Genomic DNA, 24,471 nt, shown 5'->3' on the forward strand with positions numbered 1-24,471 from the left:
CATACCTAATTACTGAGAGCGAGGTAAGTCTGAAAATAAAATCAGCCAGACACTTGTTAGGTACATGTAAAATTAAACTAATGCTGTGTACAAATACACGGCTTTCAAGACATCAAACTTCACATGCTTTTTGTGCATGTTGCATTTTCCTGTACCAAATGCCACGGAGAAATGTGCACTGCACTGACAAGATGGAAATTTAGTTTTTGTTCAACCAAGTCTTTGTGGACAATGATTCTCCAGTTGCTGGCTGTAACATATAAACAAGCATTGACAGTGATGGAGGTTGTGCAGACCGACGGCCATCAACACCCTGGACAGATTGGTGCAGATGCAGTACAGCCAATCCCATAAAACACAGCCGGCGAGGAGTGACTGCAATAATCCCAGACAATCCTACTTTCCCCAGAAAAGTGGCCAGGGGAGGACACCTTACAAAACAGTTCACAGACTCTAACTCATTATGCCAATGATAACGCATAAATTTCAATTAAGAATCTTCTACGCTGGTTCTTACCTGAAATCCACGCGGAGCACAAATGCTCCGTAAAACGGCTGGCACAAAATATCAACTCCCGACAAGAGGCAGTGTAAAATAATCCAGTGCTCCGACAACAAGGGTATAATAAATAATCCGTGGGTAAATTCTGGGTGTTTTCAAAGGCAGCAGTGGACTGGCAGAGCAGAACAGATAGATACTCTATCACTGACGAAAACTCAAAGAGATCCAGACAGATGCAGGACTCGTATTACCGCTACTTATAAAGATGCCCACTGCTGGCCAAGTACACAAATCCAGTTGTCTGAGCGTGTTTATTCTGTGAGGATTTATGCTGTTCCTCTGTGTTGGTCTGTCTACAATGCAGAGGTCCAATGTACTACACAGGGAGGATTTACCTCTTCACGAGTGCATGTACCAGCACATACACAATGAAAATATGCAGACCCACAGTACAGGTTTAAGCGGCCATCACAAAGCACATCCAGCAAACACTACACCGGCAAAATGGCACAGGGAGGTACTAATGATCCAGAGCGGCTGGGCTGGCCCGCAGATGCACAACAGAAATGCCGGCTTGTGCTTGTAGACACAGCATGCAGGCAGACAGCTTTGAGAGAGCCTGAGTGCGTCCCGGGGAACAAAGCAGTTAACGGACAGTGGCGGTGTACATGTACATGTACTGTCCATGCATTCACACAGTGCATGTACTGTATATACACTGCATGCACACTGGCGACTTGAGGCACAAGCAGTTGTCACCCGGATGCATGCACGCTGAGTGTTGTCCACAGGAACGAAGCGGCAAAAATGCGGGCCTCCCTCTTTTTGTATGCGTGTGTGTGTGTATATGTAAAAAGCACTCTCTGTAGGGTCCTTTTTCCCCCCTACAAATTCAATGCATCGATTGGCAGTGTTCGACCAACCAAACAGAGAACTGAAGCAGGCACTTTCTGCGGGGAGGTGTCTCCGCTGGGCTGTTCACAGAGAGAGTGTGTGTGTGTGTGCTATTCAGAGGCCTCACACAGTCCTGTCTGTCTCTGAGCCAGTTGCAGGGCAAATGTGTGCCACAACAATGCCGCCGCACAGCCAGGGCTGTATCCGTTTCCAGTGCCCCACAACACATGTATTCATCCGGGGCCAGCAGTGTCCAGGAGGCACAGCATGCATCACTCACGCATAATACAGGCGGATGGGGGGGAGGGGGGGTTGTCGGTCGATGCAGTCCGCTGGCGTTTATCAGAACACATCCACCGCCGTCATTGCCCGGTGATCCGTATGACCCAGTCCCCGGTTTTCTTTCTTTCTCACCTTTTTTTCCTCCCCTTCCTCCCTCCCGCACGCCTCTTTTCGTTTTATCAAACAACACCCACCCGTTAATGCCGCGGCTCCGTCTAATTAAACGGGTCTGCGTAATGCAAGGCAGGCTTCCCCCAACCCCCCCCCACTCTCTCTGCCTTGTTGTCTCCTTTCCAAGTGAGCGGTACCCCAACCGATGATATTCACTCCCGGGCCCCTCCCGACACCTTCTTCGGGAGGGCAATAGCAATGCATCAATGGCCGGGGAGGCTGGATCCCGACCCCACTCCCTCTGGACCCCTCCACCTCAGTCAATGAGTCCCAACTCCCATATTATTATTACAAAGCAGCAGTGTGCAGGGTAAGGAGGGGGGGTGGGAAAGCCAGGAGTCCTTGGGTTGTTTTGCCAGCGACTGTTGACAAAAGGGAGGGGGGGGCTGAAAAAAAAAACCTCCTGCAGTGGCTGCCATGCATGGCCCGAGTGCCAGTCAAATGGAGCAGAAACGGTCGAAGTCTCCTTCCATCATCCTTATCAAGACTTTGGAGAGAGAACACAGACACTGCGTGTGTGTATACACACATTACACTCCAGCACAAAAGGGGAACAAAAAAAAAAAAAAAGAGAGAGAGAGAGAAAAAAACTAACAGAACACATGCAGCTCAGCGGTTGGCAAGATTGTAATGACAACCTGATGAGGTGAGGTAATAACTGAATGGGGGGATATTAACTACCATGTTCACACCACCACAAAAAAAAACAAACAGGGCAGTCAATCAAATTAGTAGGTTTGCTGATAGGATGGGAGAGATATCTATGTTGATGCTAGATAAAGAAAGTCTATCCAGTATTTGTTTGGGGTTTGAAATTAATCATGAACAACATGAAGTGATGAACAAAGCCCAACTGTGAGTTGGTTTTGTGGGACTGTTTTGTCTTGCTTTTATTTCATTTTATTTTTTTTGGTAAGACGTACAGGTGAGCAAGATTTGCTTGGCAGTCAATATTGTTTTTCACGGGCAGTGACTCGGGCAGGTCTGGCACTGATTGGCCGCTCATGCCCGACCTCCCAACAATTCAAAAGGTTGGCTGGACTGGAAATAATGCAATTAAGGCCCCCCCCCACCAGAAGCAGGTCATCAGTGAGCTATGCCTGGCCTGGCATCAATTACTTTGGCATTTTGATTGGGAAAATTTCACTGACTGATCCAGTGTAATGGACGGGCAATGTTTTCACTTAGCTGCCACAAGGAGGTAAAAAAAAACATAAACGTGGTCATTTAAAAAGGTTACATTTTCGGGTGGATGTGGGTACAATGATAACTCTAATTTGTGGAAATAACCCGCCAAAAATATACAGTTGGTGATTTGCACACTGTCATGTAAAACTTTCATTTTCGCAGTCTTTCAATTTTCAGATTCACAGAATTTCTAACATTGGAAATTTAACCTGCATTATGCTGTCTGTGTCTTTGATAGCCATAAAAATAGGATATCACACCACTGGGTTTGATTAAGGTACAAACTTTCACCTACCCGAGCAGCACTTTTTTTCTGTTTTCATCAGAACTTTCCAATTTAAATTCATGTAAGAAATCAACAAGCTACAGAAGACATATGAATTATTCAAAATGTTTAAAATTCCAACCCTGCCTGAAAAACATTTTGATCCAAGCCTGTGCTGTCTAAGGAAACTTTCAAGTTTGTAATTCAACACCCAGGGAAAAAAATATGAAGAAGAACAAAAATCCACAAGGAATTCTTCTTACTTGCAAATGTAATTATCACCTTTCTCGGCTGAAAATTCCCATGATCTCTTCTCGGGTAATACAAAACAAGACTTTTTTCTTTTTTTTTTACAATAAACTGCTTTTCTTTATATACAGCACCCCACATTCTGGCTGTTTGTGGCAAGTTCAAAAATACACCGAGAAATGAAGGATTTTAAAGTTATTGACTGCATACCTCCAGGGTGCCATATGTATGATCCTTCAAAGAACTTGACATCCCCCGGCTAGGAACAGTGACAGAGATGGCAGGTCTAGCCGCAGAGCAGCAAACCTCTTGGGTCTGACCCCCCAGAAGAAAAACACTCTTCTTCATCTGGACCCGATAACACTCCGCGGCCATTGTTAACTTGACCAGTCCAGGAAACAGACAAAGGAAAAAAAAACCACCCCCCCAAAAAAACCACCAAGGAAACACAAGAGAGACAGCCAAACAGAGATCCGAACGAATGAAGTTTTCCTGGAGGCAGATAAGGCATTAGTGCAATGCCCCGTGCTTATTTTAAAGTGGGAAGGTAAAAACCAAAAGGAAAAAAAAAAAAAAAATTTGCGATATGTCGGAGCAGGCTACCGGTGAAGATGTAAGCTCCCATCAGCACTAAAGCAGAAGGAAGGGAAACCCCAGGAGGGACACCAGTCTCTTCACTCCCCCCCCCAGCTCGGCACAATGAACCTTACATCCCATCAATGTATCCCTTGCCTGACTGCACGCCAAACAGAGTACTTTTTTATCTTTTTTCCCCCTTCTGCCTCTGCTTTTCCTTGCCACTAAAAACACCAGGACTGGCACAAAGGAAGAAGACGGGGAAAAAAAAGCCTTGCTGGGGGAGCTGTTTTACCGGCGCGAGATGTGTTCATATTGGCTTATTAATCACCCCGAGCATTGGCGGTGAGGTCGTATTTAGGGCCCAACACCTCAAGCAGAAAGCAGCTGACATAATTGAAGAAAGTGCCATCCATAGGTCTCTGCAGACTACGATCGGAGATGAGGGCAAGGGATAAAGGAACAACGAATCATTTATATTGCTTTACAGCTTAACGGTCATCAGTTAGGAGGAATTTTTTTTTTCCGGGTGTTATCATTTTGTTATGCACATCACTCGGTTTTCATTAGGAGTAATATTTGTCTAAGTGGTTCCGTACGCGTGGCTGGCTCAACCCTGGTCACTCATCCGTTCAAGCATGCAAGTCACACTGCAAAATCAACTCACCCACTGGCAGTGATTTGCCCTGGGTGCCCGGAGACATGAACATGTATTTTTGCCCACAAAGCCTCCTCCCCCCCAAATCCCTGAGCAGGTTCCACAGTTTTTTGAAATTTGTCAAAACTGATCCAAATTTACAAATAGCAAGTTGAAGTTTCCATTTCAATTCAGCTTCAGCTTGCTGAAGTAAAGTATTTTACAATTCATTTACATGCCAAAGTAAAATACGAGAGTAGGTCACTGAACAATTTTCATTAACTTCACAGCTAATTTATGAATAAGTTGCTCAAGAGTTTATGTTAAAGGGGTGAATTTTTTTTTCAAAAAGTGAGCAGATATCACGTTTCATATTTCTTTCCGGGTGAAATCCTGCCAAAACAAGTCTCCAGATCATTGTGAAACAGCCAAATTGACAAGGACTCATGTACACACAAACCACTGATGACAGAGATGCGACGTTAAGTCGGCTACCATTTCCTAGCGCCATTCATCAGTGCACTGAGCGACCGGAATGCTACACACAGCAGTTAACAAGTCGCAGGTCATCATTAAGCTGCTCAGAGAGATGGAAGCCAAGCTTGGGGGGGGGGTGTCGGCCACAGATCAGCGGAGGTGAAGACAGAGGGCACTGCTCACTGTTGGGGGGTCAGTCACCAGGGGTTGTGAGGCCCATGGATCATTCTCAGCAGGCCAACAAACAAATGGGGGGGGTGGATCAGGGAGGGCAGATGCATTAAAACAGAGAGAGGCAATCTTAGAAACTCTTCGGCAAGTACATTTGTGAGACAATCATGCATCAGCTATTAAAGGACCTGCCAAAAGTGTACGTGTGGAGGGGCAATACCCACCCCCAAAAAAGGGGAGGGGGGTACTGTGGCCACCTCCCCCGCTTCCTCCACCAGTGGGCAACACTAAAGATTGATAAGGTGTAACGCATGCAACACAACACAGCTTGGAAGGTTCAAATCCCAACAAAGCCAGTTTCCCAAAGGTCCTCTCAGCTCAAAATTGCTAAACTCTGGAAACATTTGCTTCAGAAATAGGACAGGAAACCAATCGACATATTGTGCTGCGTGTACCCTTCTAACTTTTCTAGTCAGTTCCCGATATTTGGCAAACAAGTTCCCTACATTCTAAAGAGTTCGAATTCACTTCACTTTCCAGAGCAAGTTCCTACCCTCCGACAGAAACTAGGGACAAAACAAATTTGGAGTCAAATTTCCTCACTTCAATCCGCTCCAAGAGGAAACCAAAAGAGGGGGTGCAATGACGGCCATTTGGTAGGAACTCGAGCTGCGTACTTACAAGCTTATGCATGGTTCATGGGGGATGCACTGAGCATGTGCAACCAGTTTAAGTTTGAATGCATGGTCTTTATATGCGCATCTGTTCACATGCCCCACCCCAGCTGAAAACTTCCCACGAGCTTGTCTCTTCTTCGCCGGTGTGGGTGCACTTCAATTTAGGGCGTACAGAGTCAGATTTCACTCGAGTTCCCACTGGAAGTGTTTTCTTATTCAAGCTATTCCAATCTAAAATGGAGAGAGATCTTCCCTGCCAAATCATCTAGTTCTCAGTTCCATTCTTAGGAATACAAGAGGCAAAGTAATGCACTGTATCCAAGCGCTCTCCATCGCAGTGTGTAATGTACAAAGTGCACATACTACATGTACATGTAGTTGCTTCCACCAGGCACCTTGTGGCTCCATATTTGTACAAACATTGTGCACAGTACATCGCAAGTGCTCCACAAAGAAAATGTCTGCACAATCCTTCCATCTCAGAGCAACATGGTTTAGAGCACAGACACGTACGGTACCTGTACACTTGTGCACATCTCAGGAAAGGTTGTCACTACAACACTTTCAACAATGAAGTCTACAGAATACCGGGAGCTGATTTTTACCTACAGTCGGCTCGGGTAAAAGCGCAGTGGCAGAATGGTGTCATTGTCTTGACAATCTCATTTAACTCCTCATGGCTAGTTTATGAACTTGGCCAGGTAAAAAGGGGCAATACCAGCCTCCATCACATGGATGTACACAGCCAAAAGAAAACTGATCTGTTGGCAACACAAACGGAAATAACTTAGACCGTCTTTTTGAAAGGGCTTCATGGTTGACTATCGGTCACTCTTTTGGAATGTGGGGACAGCAAAAGTGAGTCATTCATTTATTCTGCAGTGATCTCTCTGGGAGTGCCGAGTGCGTTCATGTTGATGGGTTTTCTGCCGGAGTTTCAATGCTTATGACTGATGAAATGGATTGCGTCTTGTAATCAGACAGAATTTCTGATTAGTGTGTGATCATTTGAAGGCAGGAGCTTTTGCAATCTCTTACTATACCCATGCTGACACACACACACACATCAATAATGTTTCTGAAGCCCACAAGCATAGCAATATTGCTGTCTAAGGCACTACACCAGTAAAACCCAAGCTGCAAATAGATGAGTGAATTCACTTTGTTTATTAAGCCTTGAGCCACACTCCCAAACTTACCAGATGATTAACTGTCACTTTCAGCAAAATCCTGCCCTTGTGTGTTACAGTTTAAAAACTCCAAAATGACCATTAAAATGTAAAACGAAATAATAACTTGGCCAAAACCTAGCCCAAAGCTATCCAGACCCTTTTGCCAAAGAAAGCCAGTTGCAGCAATCAACATTTTACATGTTCCTGTCCAAACGAAAATTCTGCACTAGGTTGCCATATAAAAATTGCGCATAATGCCCAGGTGCGTGGATTGAATTGTGCAATTTTTATTTTTTTTTAAACACACAAAGACTGCAGTGATCATTGACCTACATCAGTATCTTAATGGGGGGAAGCAAGAGGGGCACTGGCCCTCCTGCTTGAGTCCCCCTCCCCCTAATAAATTGGAAAAGGAAAAAAAAATCTGGTGACAGTCTGCCTGGTCAGTCTATAACTATGACCAAACCCACTGGGTACTCCTCCAGAAAACGAGGACTGCCAAGTGCCCAACTGCAAAATGTACCCCAGTTACGCTGCTGGCCTACGTGTTCATGTCGATGCTCAAACTTTGTCAACTGAAACCCAAGCAGAGAAACGTGAGCACAATTTACTGTCCAACAGATCCAAGACTTTTTTCCCTTTCTTTTTTTGGGGGGGGGTAGATACGAGTGATCTAGTAAAATAAATGTCAGTCCTCTTGAAGCACAGGTTTGAAAATACTCAGAGGTTAGCATGACTCTCTGAATTCAAATATACACCAGCGGGAGAGAGGAAAACCAGATTTAAAACAAGAGATACAGAAGGAAGTTAGTGAGGAAGGGAGAATGAGGGAGGGAGAAAAGGGGGGAAAAAAACGGGCTGAGGGAAAATATTTTTATAAGGTCACTGCACCGGCGACGTAAAAAAATACACCCACTTGAAAGAGCTAGGGCCGGTTTACCCTGTCTCTCTCCTCAGAGGCGCTGAGACCTCTTGGGTTGTCTTTGGCAAAACATACAAGATGTCATTGCTTGGCTGAGTGTTATTGTAAGGAGGGGAGAAGTCCCCGTCACGGTTGGTGCCTTGCGAGGGCACCTAACGGAGTCATGGGGGGGGGAAGAGAGAGACGCTCCTCGAATAGTAAGTGGAGGCTTGATCAGAAAATCAAAATTCAAGTTCTATATTTTCGGCAAAAGAGACGGCTGTTTTTTTTGTTTTTTTTTTTAAAGAATATGATGATCGCCTGTCTGTCTGCTGCTGAGAATTATGCTAGATGGTGTGAATGGAATGCATTCAGTCATGTATTCAGGTACATGACAGTTTCAGGTTTTGGTCGTCGGTGCTCAGTACAGCAAGAAGGAAGAAAAAGCACGCTATCCATTTCTAGAACATCTTCGAATTTTTTCTGCCAGAATTTTTTTGCATGTATGTTTGCTTGCTTACAAAAACGGTACGCGTATGATTTTTTGTTGAAGTCACAGAATACATGAAGATATTTGAGAAGGTTGGACCATTTGTATGAGACAGCATTGAAAAAACTTAATTGGAAAGAATGACGAAACTATAAGAAAAGCACTGGCACTGAATTTAGCTTGCATTACATGCATGTCCATACGTGTATGCAAAGCAAAAGGTAATAAAATAAAACATCAGTAAACTCAGAAATACTGCTACTTTTCACCTTTAAATAAACTCATATTCTTGAATCAAGATCCCTCCCTGAAGTGTCGAAGTTCAAACTCTTTCTGATCCAAATTACTGCCACAAAAGTACCTACATATAGGATTAAGAGACCAATTTCACAGTTACATGTACTCATATGGGGATATTACGGAAAGGAATCCATCACCATTTTCTTTCATGCAAGCCCAGGCTATGCATGCAGCACGACCGTACACGCGGGAGCCCGTGTGTGTGCAGTATAATTTGAGTCAACGTGGTGCGTGTACACGTGGCACCCGCAGGCACATGAACAAATATAGACAGTGGTATTAAGTCGCCTGCTGTTTGTTGTGCATTTGCATGCACGTAAAAAACAGCTTTGATCAAGACAGGATTGGTACACACCTAGAGCCGGGAATTTTGAGTGAAATAATTTGGGGATTTTCTCTGTCCTCCCCAGTGTTCACTGTGTTTTTGGTTGCGTACCCTGAACAGGATGACACAAGGCAGCACCAACGCCTTTCGTCTCTTCCAAATGCAAGAAATCTCTTAAATTAAGTTTTGGAGTCTGGCGTACGACATCAAATCAACTTAGACCAGAGGTGCAGAATTTGATTTGGGGCATGTGGAAAAACAAATATTGCTGCATTGCATGTGTGACATGTACTTGGTATTAAATAAAGTCTGAAAATCAGATACAATAGGCTCGGAACTTAGAGCGCAAGTTTCAAGCAAATTAAAGAACCAAAACATGGCGGAAAAAAGAAGAGACTATTTTCAAAGATGCACGCACGCATTATGACAACATCCGTCCCGCTGGAAAATCCAGCGGCATCAATTTCGTCCAATTCTTGTCAGCTTGATTCAATTTGCTCGCCCTATTACTCGTGATGAAATTCAATATTTATGCCTAACCACACTGATCACAAATCAGTATAGTGTGCCAAGGATAAATTTAGACTCAAATTCTCTGCGAGATTAAATTCTCAGCAGAATTTATTTCCATTCCCCTAGCACAAAGAGAGGATAAAAAACGGGGGGGGGAGGAAAAATGCCACGTCTTTTAAAATGAGTGAAAAATAATATTCTTTGAGAAGATCCTGTCAATGTCTGGCCAGATTTTGCTTCATTCTCATTTGTTTGATTACGTGTGGAACCATTTTGTAAGCAAAGGGTTTAAATGAAAGAATTTCAAATATTTTGTTCAGAGATGTCTTAATGTTTGAAATATAATTTCTTTTCCCACAGTGACAAACCCTCATATCATGTCAGAATATAAAGGGATTTGTTCTCCAGTTGTTGATTTTTACAAAAATACTTTGAAAAAAAAAAGACTGCTCTCTACGAATAATTTCTGCTACCAAAAAAAGAACAGACAAACAAACAAAAATCCCACGCTCCTTTATCTACGATGGCACAGCGGGACTGCAACACAAACCAATCGCACTTCCAAGGGTGAGATGTTTCAAAGTCGGCTTGAAGTGACAAAGTAAATCCTTTCTCATCAATACAAAAGTTTCCTTGGAGCTGCAGGTTTCTCCCCCGCCCAAAGGATAAAAAAAGCGACTGGAAAGCAAAACCATGCAAAGCAGTTGACATTCTGTAGCGAATATATCTTGCTATTTCAAAAAGCCACGGGGGAAAACTTCTGACACATTCATATCCTGAATGCAGCACAGACCAGACAGTACATGTGTACGTGTATATGCCCCCAGGAACAAACTAGAGCATAAGGACCCCCCCCCACGATGTTTCGCCTGCGTTGTCATTATTCCCATGTTAAAGGACACAGATAAAAAGCAGCATGGCTTGAGCATTATCGGCACTGTTGAAAATGTCACATCTGGGGGGGGGGATTGTTTGAAGCAACATTTATTCTGAAATGGGGCAGAAGCCAATTTGCAATTAAACAAGTTGTCAGATATGCCGAGATGGAAATGGATTGACATTGGGCAGGAAAACTGCTGGGAGGGGGGAATGCCGCAAACCACGTCAATGGAGGTATCACGTTTCAAATGGTGCTTTTTTTTACACCGGGGGTGAATGGGGGTAGAATTTCAGGTGTTTTCTTCTTATACCTTGTGTAAGCTGAAGTTGCAAAAAGTAAATTACTGGTACGTCGTCTGTATACTGGTGTGAGAAAGGCTTGTTACTTGAACAATTTTCCCTCCCACTTCACTTTGGGTGGAGGTCGTCGGACCGTGTTTAGTCTATCACAGCATTTAACATTTGAACAAAAATCAAAGGTTTCTTGAATGAGCAGAAGTTTGAGGTCGGGGGAATATGGTGACCGCAGTTTGGTCCTGAATGACCAGCTCCAGCTGACTATGCATGAATTCCACAAGAACATTCAATTGGTATGTATGGTCATGTATACACACGGATGAACCTACAGATACATGTACAAATGATCAGATCTGTGTACATTTGCTAGCGTGATGCCTGAAATAGCCTGACAGCAGCTACCTCTTGGCTGATGTTTCCACTGACGGGTTAAAGAGAATAGAATCACTTTACATTGGGCGAGCTCCGCTGATGCAAAGAGACAAAACTGGCCAATTTCTAATTCAGAAATGCTCGGAATTCGACACCGATTTCATCTGCTTTTCAAGCAGTTGGGTAAACTGGCCAAGCTGAAAAGAGCAAAAAACTTGAAGAACTCCGCAGCTCTTTGAGGCGCTTCTCTGACCTAAAAACATGACACCCCTCCCCAATGAAAGATGAACGGCTTGTCAATGCCGAATAATTTCACTTCAAAGTTCACCATCTATTTGCAAAGGATAACTTTCTGCCGTGGCAGTCTCATACACAGAACGGAGAGAAATGGGCACCCTTTTTCATCAAAGGCCAGTGCAGCCAATACTTATGGGCCAATGAAAAAGTATTGATCATAACAGAATCGCACACTGACACTCAAGCTCATCAGTTGTATAGGTACATGTCCATGTGTTGCCCACACTTACCCAAATCTAGCAGAACCGTTGCTAATCACTTTACAGCCGAACATCAATGACGAGAGCAGTTTATACAGTAGCCTACTTATAAAAAGATCCATTTTAGGTGCCATAGTCTTACGTATTTTGTTTACAAGGCAATATGTAAAAGCTCCAGGACCTTGTTATAAAGATGTTTGACAGTACAGTACATGCAGCTGCATGTCTTTCATTGCAACTGAGGATTCCCAACTTAGAGGCTACAGAGGAACACGTGGCAAAGTCTGGTACCCCAGGGCGGGCTGGCCTATTTACAGTTAAATATATTGGCCACGTCCTCTGGGAACCAAATAGATATTTTGCCTGGCAGCCATTTTAAGAGAGAAAAAAAGGAAGTGTTAATTCCACTGGTACAAGACGTGACACCAATTACCCGCCAGACTCTATCCCCATGCGAGTATGGCTGCTTGCGCCAGTCTCTTTCAAGGCTCCTTGTGGGGGGGGGAGCCCGTGGCAGCGTCCACACCAAAATCTGCAGTCCAAGCAGACTCCCGCATGAAACTTGTACCCGTTCCTGACACAACACAACCTGACAGCCAGCCGGCCATCCGCACACACAACGCATTTCCTCTCCCCATTTTCTCAACACTTGCCTCAATTATCTCTTAAACCCCCCCCCCTTCCAATCCGGGGGACAAATTAGAGTTCGCGCTTGGGCTCTGGTAAGCTAAACCCTAAACTCCGAGATGCCTCAAAACAACTTAACACCCCCCCTCCCTTTCCATCTGAGACGGACCTAACTGTGGCAAGGTGATGAAATTCGGCATGATGACCCCGAGGGTGCTGTCACAAAGGGTGACAGCTAAATGCATTATGGGAGAGGCAAAAGCAGGGGACGGGAACGAAAATGGTAACACTGAATTTCCTGTGACGGCCGCTGATGGTAGATTATTAGAGACTGGGGTGGTGCCTTCAGCGGTAATCATCCACCTTCCTGACTCTGTGTGTCAATAAGCGATTTGTTGCCGCACGTGCCCCGCAACGCCTGACCAGTAATGGCAGTTCCCCCCTCGGACAATCCTCCAATTCTCCGCAGCACCGAGGACAGGCATAATTATGTCTTTGCAATCAAAATATCATGGGAAACAAGCAAACGACCGGCGAAAGTTGCTTGACAGTCCAGCTTAAAGTGACTACAGTATCCACGTAGTTTCTCTTTTCATTGTACGGTGGTAAAGTTTGCCACAACTGATACGAAACCATATGAAATCTGATAGAGATTTGGGCCTAAAGCTGTCTGTACCTCTAATATGAAACATGCATACATATTTTACTTGATTAACACCTGCAGAAGAACTTCAGATGCTTCAACCAAATCAGAAAAGAAATGAAACCGTTTTCATTTTCTATACTAAATCTTTAATATGGAAGCTTCAGAGCTTTGGAAACGGGCAGTGTTAGGACCAACTGCCTCAAATATTTGAACTTTCAAACAGCACAGCCTGTACACTGGGGTGTTAAACAAAACGTACATGAATGAACGTCGTTGATTCTGGGTACCGTACCATTTGCTGCCAAAATGGCATCCCACCTACCAGTACACAAAAAGATTGATGCATCTCTTTTCAGCTTCGAAAGCACACAACCGCCCCCAGATACATTGTATATTTGACAGTATATGTCCCTGGGAGGCAGACACCAAGCTTTAAAAAATAATTGCTGTACCAGCAGACCTGACAAACTCAAGCCATAAAAACATTTCGGACTACAATATAACCAAAGGGGGCACTAGAATTTATGGCTCATGTCAGGCACGCATGTCTAAGGTTAGAATATCCTACTATTCAATTTATGCCGCGCCAAATGCCAATCGGCTTTGCTAAACCTGTTATGTCTATGCATCAACGGACACATTTTTGCTATATCCACCACTGGACAAAATGATCCCAACGATGAAACATTTGAACAATTAAAAACAGAGGACCACAGTTTGCAAAGGAAAAACCACTTCGTAAAATCCTCCCAAACAACCGCAGTGTTAAATACAGTAAAAAGATAATCGATGATTTATCTCTTCTATTAACCGCAGTGTTTTTGCTCCTTTCCCTCCCGATTTGGAAAACTCGGGTTTGGCTCGACATGTTTAGTGTCAGTCTTCCCCCCATCTCCTCCCCCTTTTCAAGCCACAGGATATTAAACATGCAGGCATTATGCTTGAGTGTATCAAATAACATAGCCGTCATGCTGACAATTTTGTGCGCTGACGGACAGAATCATGTCATGGGTCGATGGCGGAAAGGGGGGGGGAAAAAATCTCCAGGATGATGATAAATAAGGGAAAAACAGCACAGAGGTACCGACCGTACCGCGAGAGAGCATCGAGGTAAATTGGAAATGAGGTTGAAAATGATGGAGTCGCAATCATGTGACATCGGTCTGCCAAGAACCGATATTTGATCCAACGGTTGACCGCGCATCATCAGCAGCCTGGCATGTCTCATTCTCTCCTCTTGGTCTGTCTCCAGCAATAACCCCCCCTCTCTCTTCCCCCACACAAGCCACGGGAGCCTAATCAGCCAGGCGCTTGCTAAGGCACGAGCCTTAATTGCTAAATTAATCATCATTTGCAACACTTGTCCGGGGCTTAATTGAACACTCTGGCGTGGGGGGGGGTTAAGAAAGGAAGGGACCGGAGCGTGCAGACAATCACCGCGACAATACACGGTTAAATTGTGCCGCTACAATTGGTTAGCACAAAATGGGCCATGGCGGCTTTCACTACCTCTCACCGGAGTGACTGTAATGAGGCTAGGAAGTCTGCAGCATCAGGAAATAATCTTATTATAATTAGATTCTTGACCATGGCTGAGCCCCAGTTAACCTTCCCTCTGTGCAAGCAAGTCTCGAAAACATGCACAATGGTGCTTGAGTGCAAGTACATGGTTACCAGCTCTTAAGTGCATGCCCTCTCCATTTGCAAAACAAAATACCAGTCTGTCAAGAATTTTTGACAGCACAGTACGTGTACATAATATTCTACTCATGTTTAGCTCATCTTTTAAACAAATTGCTATGTGAAACTCTGAAATTAAATGACGATATCGTTCTTTGTATAAAATGAAATGCGAACACTGGTGGTTTGCTGCGAGTTTATCACGAAAAAGCAGTTACCAAGATGTTTGCTTCAGGTACACTTGTACAAATACTGCAATTTTGAAACTCCAGTTTTTTTTCTGCATTTAGTGTTCTTCTTCAACTGTGGTTATAAAAAAAAATCATGCTTTTTGCCACATCAGAATGCTTCTTCAATTTTGAAGAGGCAGCCGAGAATCTTCTACATTCTAATTTTCACATAAATGACTCTACTCAACCTTGTCAAATTGCAAATGTGCTCACAGGACTGGCAAAAATCGGCAGGAAATTTGAACAGTCAGGAATGAAATTTGTTAATGAACCCCTTGTTCAGTCTGTCCGAAATGGTCTGGATGTTTGAAGTTTATTGTCTCCCAGTTCGTGATCGTGGCATCAAATTTCAGCCTTAATGACATGGAAATTACAAGGGGCATTACAGAAAGAGGCAGGCAGCACACACACACATATATGTACATGCATATATACAAGAGAGGCAGCCAAATTTCCTATTCCGGACAATTAGGCACCAACGCCCGTGGTGCCAAGGGTCGCGGGTTGCCGGGATCAATACCGTATGGATTTCTCTCTCCCTCCAACCCTCGTCCGCATGATGAAATAACCAGCGTTAAGTGACATAACTGGGTCTCGTTACCAACGCTTGTTGTGCCTAACGATTACCGCTTTTGGTTCAGGGCCACTGCTGATTATTATACGGCACCTTGCTTGCGGGTGGGGGAGGCAGAGACTGGTTGTTTCAGGACTGGCGGCCGTTCTCTCCCTTCCCCTCACCCCCCCAGCAGCAAAACTGGGCAGGTAGTTTTACCTTATCAATGCAGAAATGCACAATGCAAATTCAACAGTGGAATGTAAGACGGGGGTGGGAGGGGGACTCTTATGTCTCAGAAACGCTGGAAGACTTTCTCGCCATTGAAAAATGTACACGGACAGTGACGGAGAACAATACAGAGACTGATGGGGAAAACTGACTACATCAGTGCCAAAAAATGAAATTAAAAAATGACCCTTAGACATGAGTAGCCGTGCTACATACATCTTTTTTGCCAAGACCTTGAAGCACGACTCGGGCAACTGGAAACATCAAAGATGACACTCCGATAACTTGCTGTTAACCACTGGAAGAACACACTCAAATTTGATGACCTGTCTCCCTCCTTTGGGCACAGAACAGCCACAGAACCTCCAACCCAGGGCTGCAAAATGATGCCAAGGCTCATCTCAACATTTCATTTATTATCTCCATCATTGTGACAAACCTCATCAATTGGTAGTCATAGCGACGCTTCATTATGGACGTTTAGTGTCTTCGTAGCACACATGAATGAATCTGTGCTTGCACTGCACGTCAAAACCAATAACAGAGGAAACCCAGAGAAACAGCGGCTCTGTGCTCTGTATAAATACGACATTAATTGCGACTTGATTGGATGGTCTTTGTCCCCACACTAATTGGCGGCATGATGAACATTTGCCTGCTGTCCACAGATCAATTACTGTACAATTGCCTTCATGCAGGGTGGTGACTGATCCATAATGAATAGGCACTGTACGATTGACAACCAAGAGTCACCAAACGGACAAAAGACAGATTATTACACCCCTTGGTGTGTTGGCAAAGTGGTGTCTAAAACTTTGTGGCTTTCTTCCTTTGTATTAGTAGCTTAAATTTACATTTGGGGTTTAAAAACACATGGCATCACAATGACATTATTGGTGTGATTTTAAGAAGAACACATGCTTTTTACAAAGGGCCATGAACAACTGATTTATCATCTTAACCAGTACTGATGCCTACATGTGCATCTACATGTACACCATACACGTCATGGCGCTATACTCTGTGTACACAATTATGGGTAATTCCAGAAATCAGGGGTCAAAAAATGTGACTTTTTTGTGTCCCTGGTACATCTGACCGTTGTTATTTGACGTGGAAATCGATTTCAAACTATTACCATTTGTTTGGCAGGTAATTTACATTAATTCATCACTCTTGGAAATTAGAAAATGTGTTCTGAACTTACAAGATCATAATATGTCAGATGTGACAGGGACACAAAACAAAATGGACTCCTAATTTCTGGAATTACCCTATTGCCATCAGTTTGCAGGCTTCTCTTTATACTGTAGCTATAATGAAATTTACATCCACTAATGGTATGCCAATGTTCAACAACAGAAGCCGTAGCCTCTAAACAGCTAATTCAGATGCGGCAGTGGCTTTGGTTGATCTGATATGCCCCATCTTTCTGGGTAGAGAGATGCCCTGATTCAGAATGAATAGCAAGCCTAATTAATGGTACCATGCTAGCATTTTCTTTCCCAAATGTTTTCCCATGGTGTGTGATGAACTGGTAGTTAGGATTTGAGACTCGCTGCTGGGGCCAATTTCATTGAGCTGCTTAAGCAAAGAATTTGCTTAAGTGTGAAAAAAAATTGCTAAATAAACAAAAGTTACCAGCTCAAACTCTATGTGATTGTCATGCTAACCAGCGGACAGGCAAATACTGTTCCAAAACACTATATATCATAAGAAGTTTTAGCTGGTAACCTGGTTTGTCAAGCAAGGTTTTTTCAGGCTTAAACAACTTTTTCGCTTAAGCAGTGCTATGAAATTGGCCCTAGCTTGTCAGAGAATCAGGATGAACTGGAGTAATAATGAATGTAATAGAGCCTTGGACAGCAGAGCTGCCCACAGTGTGGACAACACAAAATGCAGTTTGATACAAAAAAGGGGAGAAAATGGCAAAAAGGTAACGGTACGTGAAGCTACCAGTCAGCATTTCCTTGCCAAAAAAGAAAAAATTGCCTTACAGAGTTTGCCACTAACACAAAAACACATTATGCATGTAAAGTGAGCTTCTCAAACCTTCTATCACTTAAAAAGATAAAAAGACAAAAAAAAATTAATGCATTGAGGTCATTTAATCCAAGTTAATTTCATTCCCCTGTGCGGGTATGTCGTAAAATTTCATATGCGTGCACTTTGCAGGCCACACCAGAGTGTCCCCATACAAACGTATATACATATATATATATCCTGTATTTTGTACGGGCTGATGATTTTTATGGCAGGTTTTGGTGAAGCCAGAGTTAAGTCTGTTTTGCCGACGACAGTCTCGCCGCACAGCGTTTGGAAAAAAAATCTACCGAATGAACACGGGACAGCTCCGAGTTTAGGGGCTGGGCCATATTGGAACAATCGTCTTCAGGTAAACTGAGGCTGATGGGAAAATCTGGAAGCAAGCCCGGCACCATCAGTTCAAAGACTCCCAGTAGGTGCAAGCATCCGTCAGGAAAAAATTAATGTCCAATCACACACTGCGAGAATAGTGTTCCCAAGGGCTGTGACTTTATTGGCTACATTGAACACTGATGTGTCATTGGCTCAACTTTCACATCCTGTACATGTAAGTGGACTTTATCAAACTTTTTTTCCTTGTGAATTACGCGTATTTAATTTCCAACCGATATTTCAAAGTGCTTTGGCCTGCTCAGAAAAACTCAGTTAGGTGTATCGCTTCGGCACAAATGACAATCTCTGACAGTGTCCTTCAATTTCACACACGACAGCAATTTAATTTGTCTGAGTGTACACTTGAAATTGATGAAAATGAGAAATGCTTTGCGTCAATCTACTCTCATTTTTCACCTTGGCAAGAAAAGAGCTTTTTGATCTTCAGTCTGATTGAACAAATCTCCTACGTACGAAAGACTTAAAAAAAATAAAAAAACTCAGGAAAAATCGTCGGATATAATGACACTGAAAATCAGCGCAAGATGCTCATTGTACCGAGTAGTGAAAGACTGAAGTAACATGAAATATGTACACTTATACGTATATGGAGCTAGGGTTAGAACAATGCCATTTCCGTAGGTACCCTGTGAACATGTTTCCCCAACATGAAGTCCATTCTCATTAGGACACCAAACTGAGCGATACTTCAAAACAAAGACCTCTATGTGCTTCTCTCTTTATGCAAACTACAAGCCAAATGACTTGGGGGGAAAAGGGCCTACTGGCCTGTTCTGTGGGATCAGGTCACAAAATGACGTGCATTCTTCCAAAAACTTGGAAACAAGCCAGAATTTCACTGCACACGGTGTCGATCGATACAGGCCAGCAACTCTTTCCAATGGACTTCATTTTGGCTGATACGTGACCAGCAATTCTAAGCAGGACCACTGTCATGAACAATTGAAAACAGCAGTGCATTTGACAAAGCACAGTGCACGTATCTCTATCTCTGTATTTACCCGTATTTAGCAAAAAAGCGCGTCAATCAGGCGTGTCTTTGAGCACATGAGCGCGACAAATGTTCAATGGTGAAAAACAAACACACACAAACACAGTGCCTTTCACCCTCCGTTCAAAGTTTCTAGCGACAAAAGCATCACACAGAGCTCATTCTAGAATGATAGTGCTTTGCACTACGTTGGGCCACAGAAATTCACAAAAGCAGAAACTCAAGTTAGAATAGAGTTTGCAGTGTAGTGCATACACAAATAACACGTCCATGTGCAGTAAATGTATAAGCTTTGCAATGAACATACATGTATGTCCCTACCTGCATAATTAATATGGAAGTTTCATGTACACGTACATGCATGTACACGCACATCTGCATGTTTATACACATGAAGTGGTACGTATTAAACCGGCACGTGTATAAAACAGGGTGAACTTCATTCATGTGTAGGCTGCACAAAGCTGAATTAAGGAAAAGCACTCTGAGGAGTGATGTCGGATATTTTCTTCGACCTAGTTTCAAATTTTGGATTGTCATGATGCCAAACTGAGGTACTGTAATAAAGGTTTACGTATAAAAGCAATGAAGTGAAATATCACTAAAAGGGAACGTTTTCTGGACATCGTTAGAAGGGAAATTTGTCACTTTCTGCACAACGCTTTCAAAGCCCACATTCTGTCTTGACAACTAAATACAAAATTCTGGGAATTGGCTCGTGGAAATCTGATTGTCATCCACAAAGCAGTCCAATCAAGAGAGGGAAGTGTTCATTCACAGTAACTCTAAAAACTCAACTTTGACTTTCTGGCCAGAAGCAACTCACTTCCAACATACTAGATCACATGGTTTTACCGTGCCGGTAGGTGCTGCTGCAACTGTCAAAAAATCTTCAACCTCTGATCTGTTACTTTAATAATCACATATATAGAGTTTTTCACCACTGTTGCATTTTATAACAAATGCTTAAGGCTTTATTTGGGCTGGCTACTGCCCAGACAACGCGGGGTACCACACTCTGTTAGTGTACTGGAAGTACACTGCTCGCTGCATTACATGCAATGGTGTCGGGGCTGTCATCCAAATCCGTCAAATTGGCTGGCAAATTTTCTGGTCTGGAGGGTCCCTTTTGTTCATTTCTATGGGAAATAAACTCCCAAGGGGGACGGGGCTGTGGAAATGCCCTCAAGAGCAACCCTGACAACAACAGATACATGTACGCTGCAGAACTCCCTGAAAGGGCAATTGAGGAGAAACGAGAAGATATTTTTTTTGTACGTACCCGGTAGTCCTCGTTTTCACTGTCGCACTGTGCACAAGCGCGTGAGTCCATATGAATGGCAGAGACCGGGAAGAAGAAAAGAGAGAAAAACGAGAGAACACCGGTAAATGCACAATAAAGTGGCTCATGAATATGCAGGCAGTGTCGGATTCAAAGGGTCTGCACAGTTGCATGAATATGCATGAGATATGGCCCCCCCAGGCAGCAGGTGCATGGGGGGAGATTGGTGGGTATCATCGACGGGCCGGCTGCCCAGGGGGCTGAATATATGAATATTGATCAGGGATATCATTATGTGCCTGGAAAAGCACATAGTGGGACAAGGAATGATGAAGAAAACCTAAGTGAACTCGAAATCAGTGAAGTTATCCAGAAAGATTTGGGGGGATCCGTTTGTTTTAGGTTTGCTTCAATAGCTAGAATTGATTTTAACATATACAAATTACAGTATTACCAGTATGACAAACATTGGTATCACATCTGTTAAAATTTTTGGTTTTGTACTCATAGTAGAAAAACACAGTCTGGCCATTTTAATTTGTTTTATTTCATTTTGTTTAAAATCTTTCACACAAATGGCATTTGTCGTCACCATACCTATCACCTGCAACTGTCTCATTTTTAAAGAAACTTTTCAAAAGACTGATGTATTTCATACAAACAAGGATGCATGTACATGCACAGGACCATGTACACGCGTCAAGGAAATAACCCAAGCCAAGCACTGAGTGGCAGTTTCGCAAATGATTGATCGATGTCCAGCGCGGTGTGAAAAATTTCCCCCACTGATATCTCGGTCGGACACACACAATTATGAGAGCCACCACCAGCATGGATTTTGGTTTCGCGCTCTGCTGGAGCGATCTATCACGCACACGCACAAGTGGCGCGCTATGAAGCACCAAATTAAAAAGGGGGGGGGGCTGTTAACGGATGGGTTCTGTGCGAAGGGTTAAGAAGGTCAAGAGAATCTTGGGATCATTGAAGGGAACCTCTAGCGACTACGTTCATCAAAAGTCTTGGCCGCACTGATGATTTACTGGAGTGCCTGTGGAGGCCACTAGCTCGAAGTGGCTTGCGGCTACATCCTCTTCCCACTGACGCATGTGAAACTACAAGCCGCAGCCGAGACATTTGGCCACAGCCTCAAAACAAGTGAGGATCTTGCCGTTCTTGATGGTCATCAAAGCCACCATTTACTTCCGACCCTGGATCCCACCTGCTCTTTCTCTAAGTCCCTCAAATTGTCGTTCTTTAATAGCAAAGGCACAGTTTACTAATATGTCTACTCCATAAACTTGTATACAAGACCAATCTGCTCTCTTATTCCAAAAAGTGCCCTGAATAACCTCAGCATTGCATGTTTTATGGATTCATCGAGGAATATTTATGTAATACAATGCAATCCGAGTTTCAAAGTGTCTACCTATTTTATTTTCAAGTACCAGCAGTACAAGATACAGGGAAAAAGTGTTGTTCCACTTTGAATGCATGTGTTTATTATTCAGAAAAAGAAACCACAAAGTTCAGGTTTTAGAAACCGTTAACACATGCAAATTATGCATTCAAATTTTTAAGGATGATCACTTTGTGCACAAAATTTCTGCATCTTTTGCCAATTGTGACATTTTGAATGTTTGGAATTCTGGTGAGCCATGGTGAAAAGAGTAACTTTCTCATGCCAGAAGTTGTTTGAGGAAATCTTTCATTTAACGCACTCTGTTTAATAATTTTGTGTATGAAAGTATTTTCAAAACACCAGGCAGGCAGGCAACTTGCACATACATGTACAACAACCACTCTCCATCATCATCTCGAGAAATATCACTCATTGGTTAAATATGTAACTGAAACTTGGACTTTTTGGACTTTTGAATTGGGTATATGAGGTCAAAGATCATGGCCATCTGGGGGAAGACGGAGGCTGTGCCCGAAATGGGCTTCCAGAGCTACGGCTAGGTCTATTGTCTATGCTCTCCACGCATTTCCAATGGAGTGAAAACCTAGACCTACATGTAGCTCTAGACAACAGATTCAGATGCAGCCTAAGCTAACAAACCTGGACTTCTGACAAATTCCAGAGAAAGCTTGAGGTACACATGTACGTGCACGTGTACATGTCATGTATATTGCCATCTCACATGTACATTTGTACATGTGCATCTCCTTTTATATTACAAAGATATTGGCGAGACCAAGCAAATGAATCATGCAAGCAATCTCTGAAAGCCTTTAACAAAGGCAAGCGTTCTCATCACAGAGGCTATAGAGCATGTATGCCGAGGGGACCCTGGAACCAACCAACCCACCTCCCTGGTCCCCCTGCCCCAGCACACAGTGTACAGTTACATCAGCCGGGAAAAGCCCTGGGTAACCAACAAAACCAACAACACCCAGACGGCCGCCCGGATCACATAGAATTTCTGTTCAAACACCTCCTGTCTTCTCCAAGAGAAAGAAAAAAAAAAATCCACAAAACCGAGGTGGGGGAAAGAGGGAGCTGAGAGGGAGTTAGAGACAGGCTGCCGTTGAATGAATGAATGACTATGGCTTAGCTGGCCCATCGGGATGTCGGACCCAGGGGAAATTATAGGACTTAGCTATCTAATTCATCCAGTAAAGGCCCGGTGGTGTATGGCATCAAGGGATTTCAGATTTTTTTTTTCCATGAGGTCTGCGACTATTACATGGAGGAAGAAAAAAGGACACACAAGGACTGGCTTTTGAAAAGGAGAAAGGTTGGAAGGGGGGGAGTTAGCAAGATGGCCAGAGGGAGAGATTTTCGGTGCTCTGATCTGGATGATCTGCAGTAACCCAAGGAAGTTGTGCAAGTCAGTTGCATTTTTAATGGCCAAAATTCAAGGATTTATAACACTGCGGGGGTTGTAGCACCTGAGCACATGTAATTATATCCCATCTGATAAAACTACATGTAGGTCATCTATATTTGTCTGTTCACATTACACCAAAATTTCTTCAACTGTTGAACAAGGAAATGTATTGAAATTCAATCAAATGTGTACAGTTGACATTGATGAAAAATAGATTTGCAGTACATTGTAATAATCACTAACCGACTTGCATTATTCAACACAAGCTATGAACATATGAAGTCTTTTTCAGTATTGAAACAGATGTTAAATACTCAAATGCAAGCAACAATGCTGCACAAATGCAGCTTTTACAATGAAATAGTAAACATATCTCATGAAAACTCACTATGAAATAGTAAAACTATTTCACAGTACTGGTAGCATGCCAATAACTCTGATTAAATCAATGCCTTGTTTACCATTTAAAATTCTGGTGGGCAATCGGTTTGCAGAAATTCCCTAGGATCAGTTCCTCCAGTTTATCCTAAAAAATTAAAAGCTCGCAATTCTAAATGATTTTAACATATCGGCTGGATTCTGTGTGCGCTGTGGTGTTTGCTCAACTTTTTTTCAATGAACGAGCCAACCAGAAAAAAAAAGGGAAGGGGAAAAAAAAATGGGAAGGGAAATTAATTTCTGGGAAAGGACAACGGGTGGAAAAACAAAGCACTCGGTACATGCCTGTCTTGTACATGTACATGTACACGTATCTCATGTCATAGAGCACTCATCTTTGAGCCAACTGACTGATACAGGCTACTGGGTACACAGCGTGCAGAAGCCAGGCGTCCCACGGGGGGGTACCCCTCATCCATTCTTTACTGGCAAAAGTCCCTCGGCTTGCGATGCTCCATCACTGCACAAAAGCCCCGGGGTAATCCCTCCTCCCCTCCCGACGTGACTCCGTAAATGAAAGGGATCATGCCATTCCCTCGGCGGGCTTAACTGACAATGCCATCCACATCTGTGCTGTGCCGTTCCAATTGCGGCAAGGATTCCACCTTTTTGTCGTCCGAGTTCCGTCCTTAATCTTACTTTTTTTTTCTATTCTTTTTCTCCTCTTTCATTCCTGCCATCAATATTT

The 24,471-nt window shown here is 43.4% G+C and overlaps 1 protein-coding gene across 9 annotated transcripts in view; it reads right to left on the minus strand.

Moving 5' to 3' along the window:
• Positions 1-24,471, minus strand: part of LOC110986281 (uncharacterized) — a 191,933-nt gene that overhangs the window by 63,781 nt on the left and 103,681 nt on the right. For 8 of the 9 annotated variants that reach the window (XM_087141348.1, XM_087141350.1, XM_087141347.1 and 5 more), the window contains one exon: positions 20,515-20,541. The exons of the other annotated variant lie outside the window; for it this stretch is intronic. In XM_087141348.1, the coding sequence (XP_086997474.1) occupies positions 20,515-20,541 (27 nt within the window). The remainder of the gene's footprint in view (positions 1-20,514; positions 20,542-24,471) is intronic. 9 annotated transcript variants of the gene reach the window in all.

The sequence above is a fragment of the Acanthaster planci genome, linkage group LG09, assembly GCF_054643075.1.
Source record: "Acanthaster planci isolate LZ-2023a linkage group LG09, COTS_SCS, whole genome shotgun sequence".
In the NCBI taxonomy this organism is placed as follows: domain Eukaryota; kingdom Metazoa; phylum Echinodermata; class Asteroidea; order Valvatida; family Acanthasteridae; genus Acanthaster; species Acanthaster planci.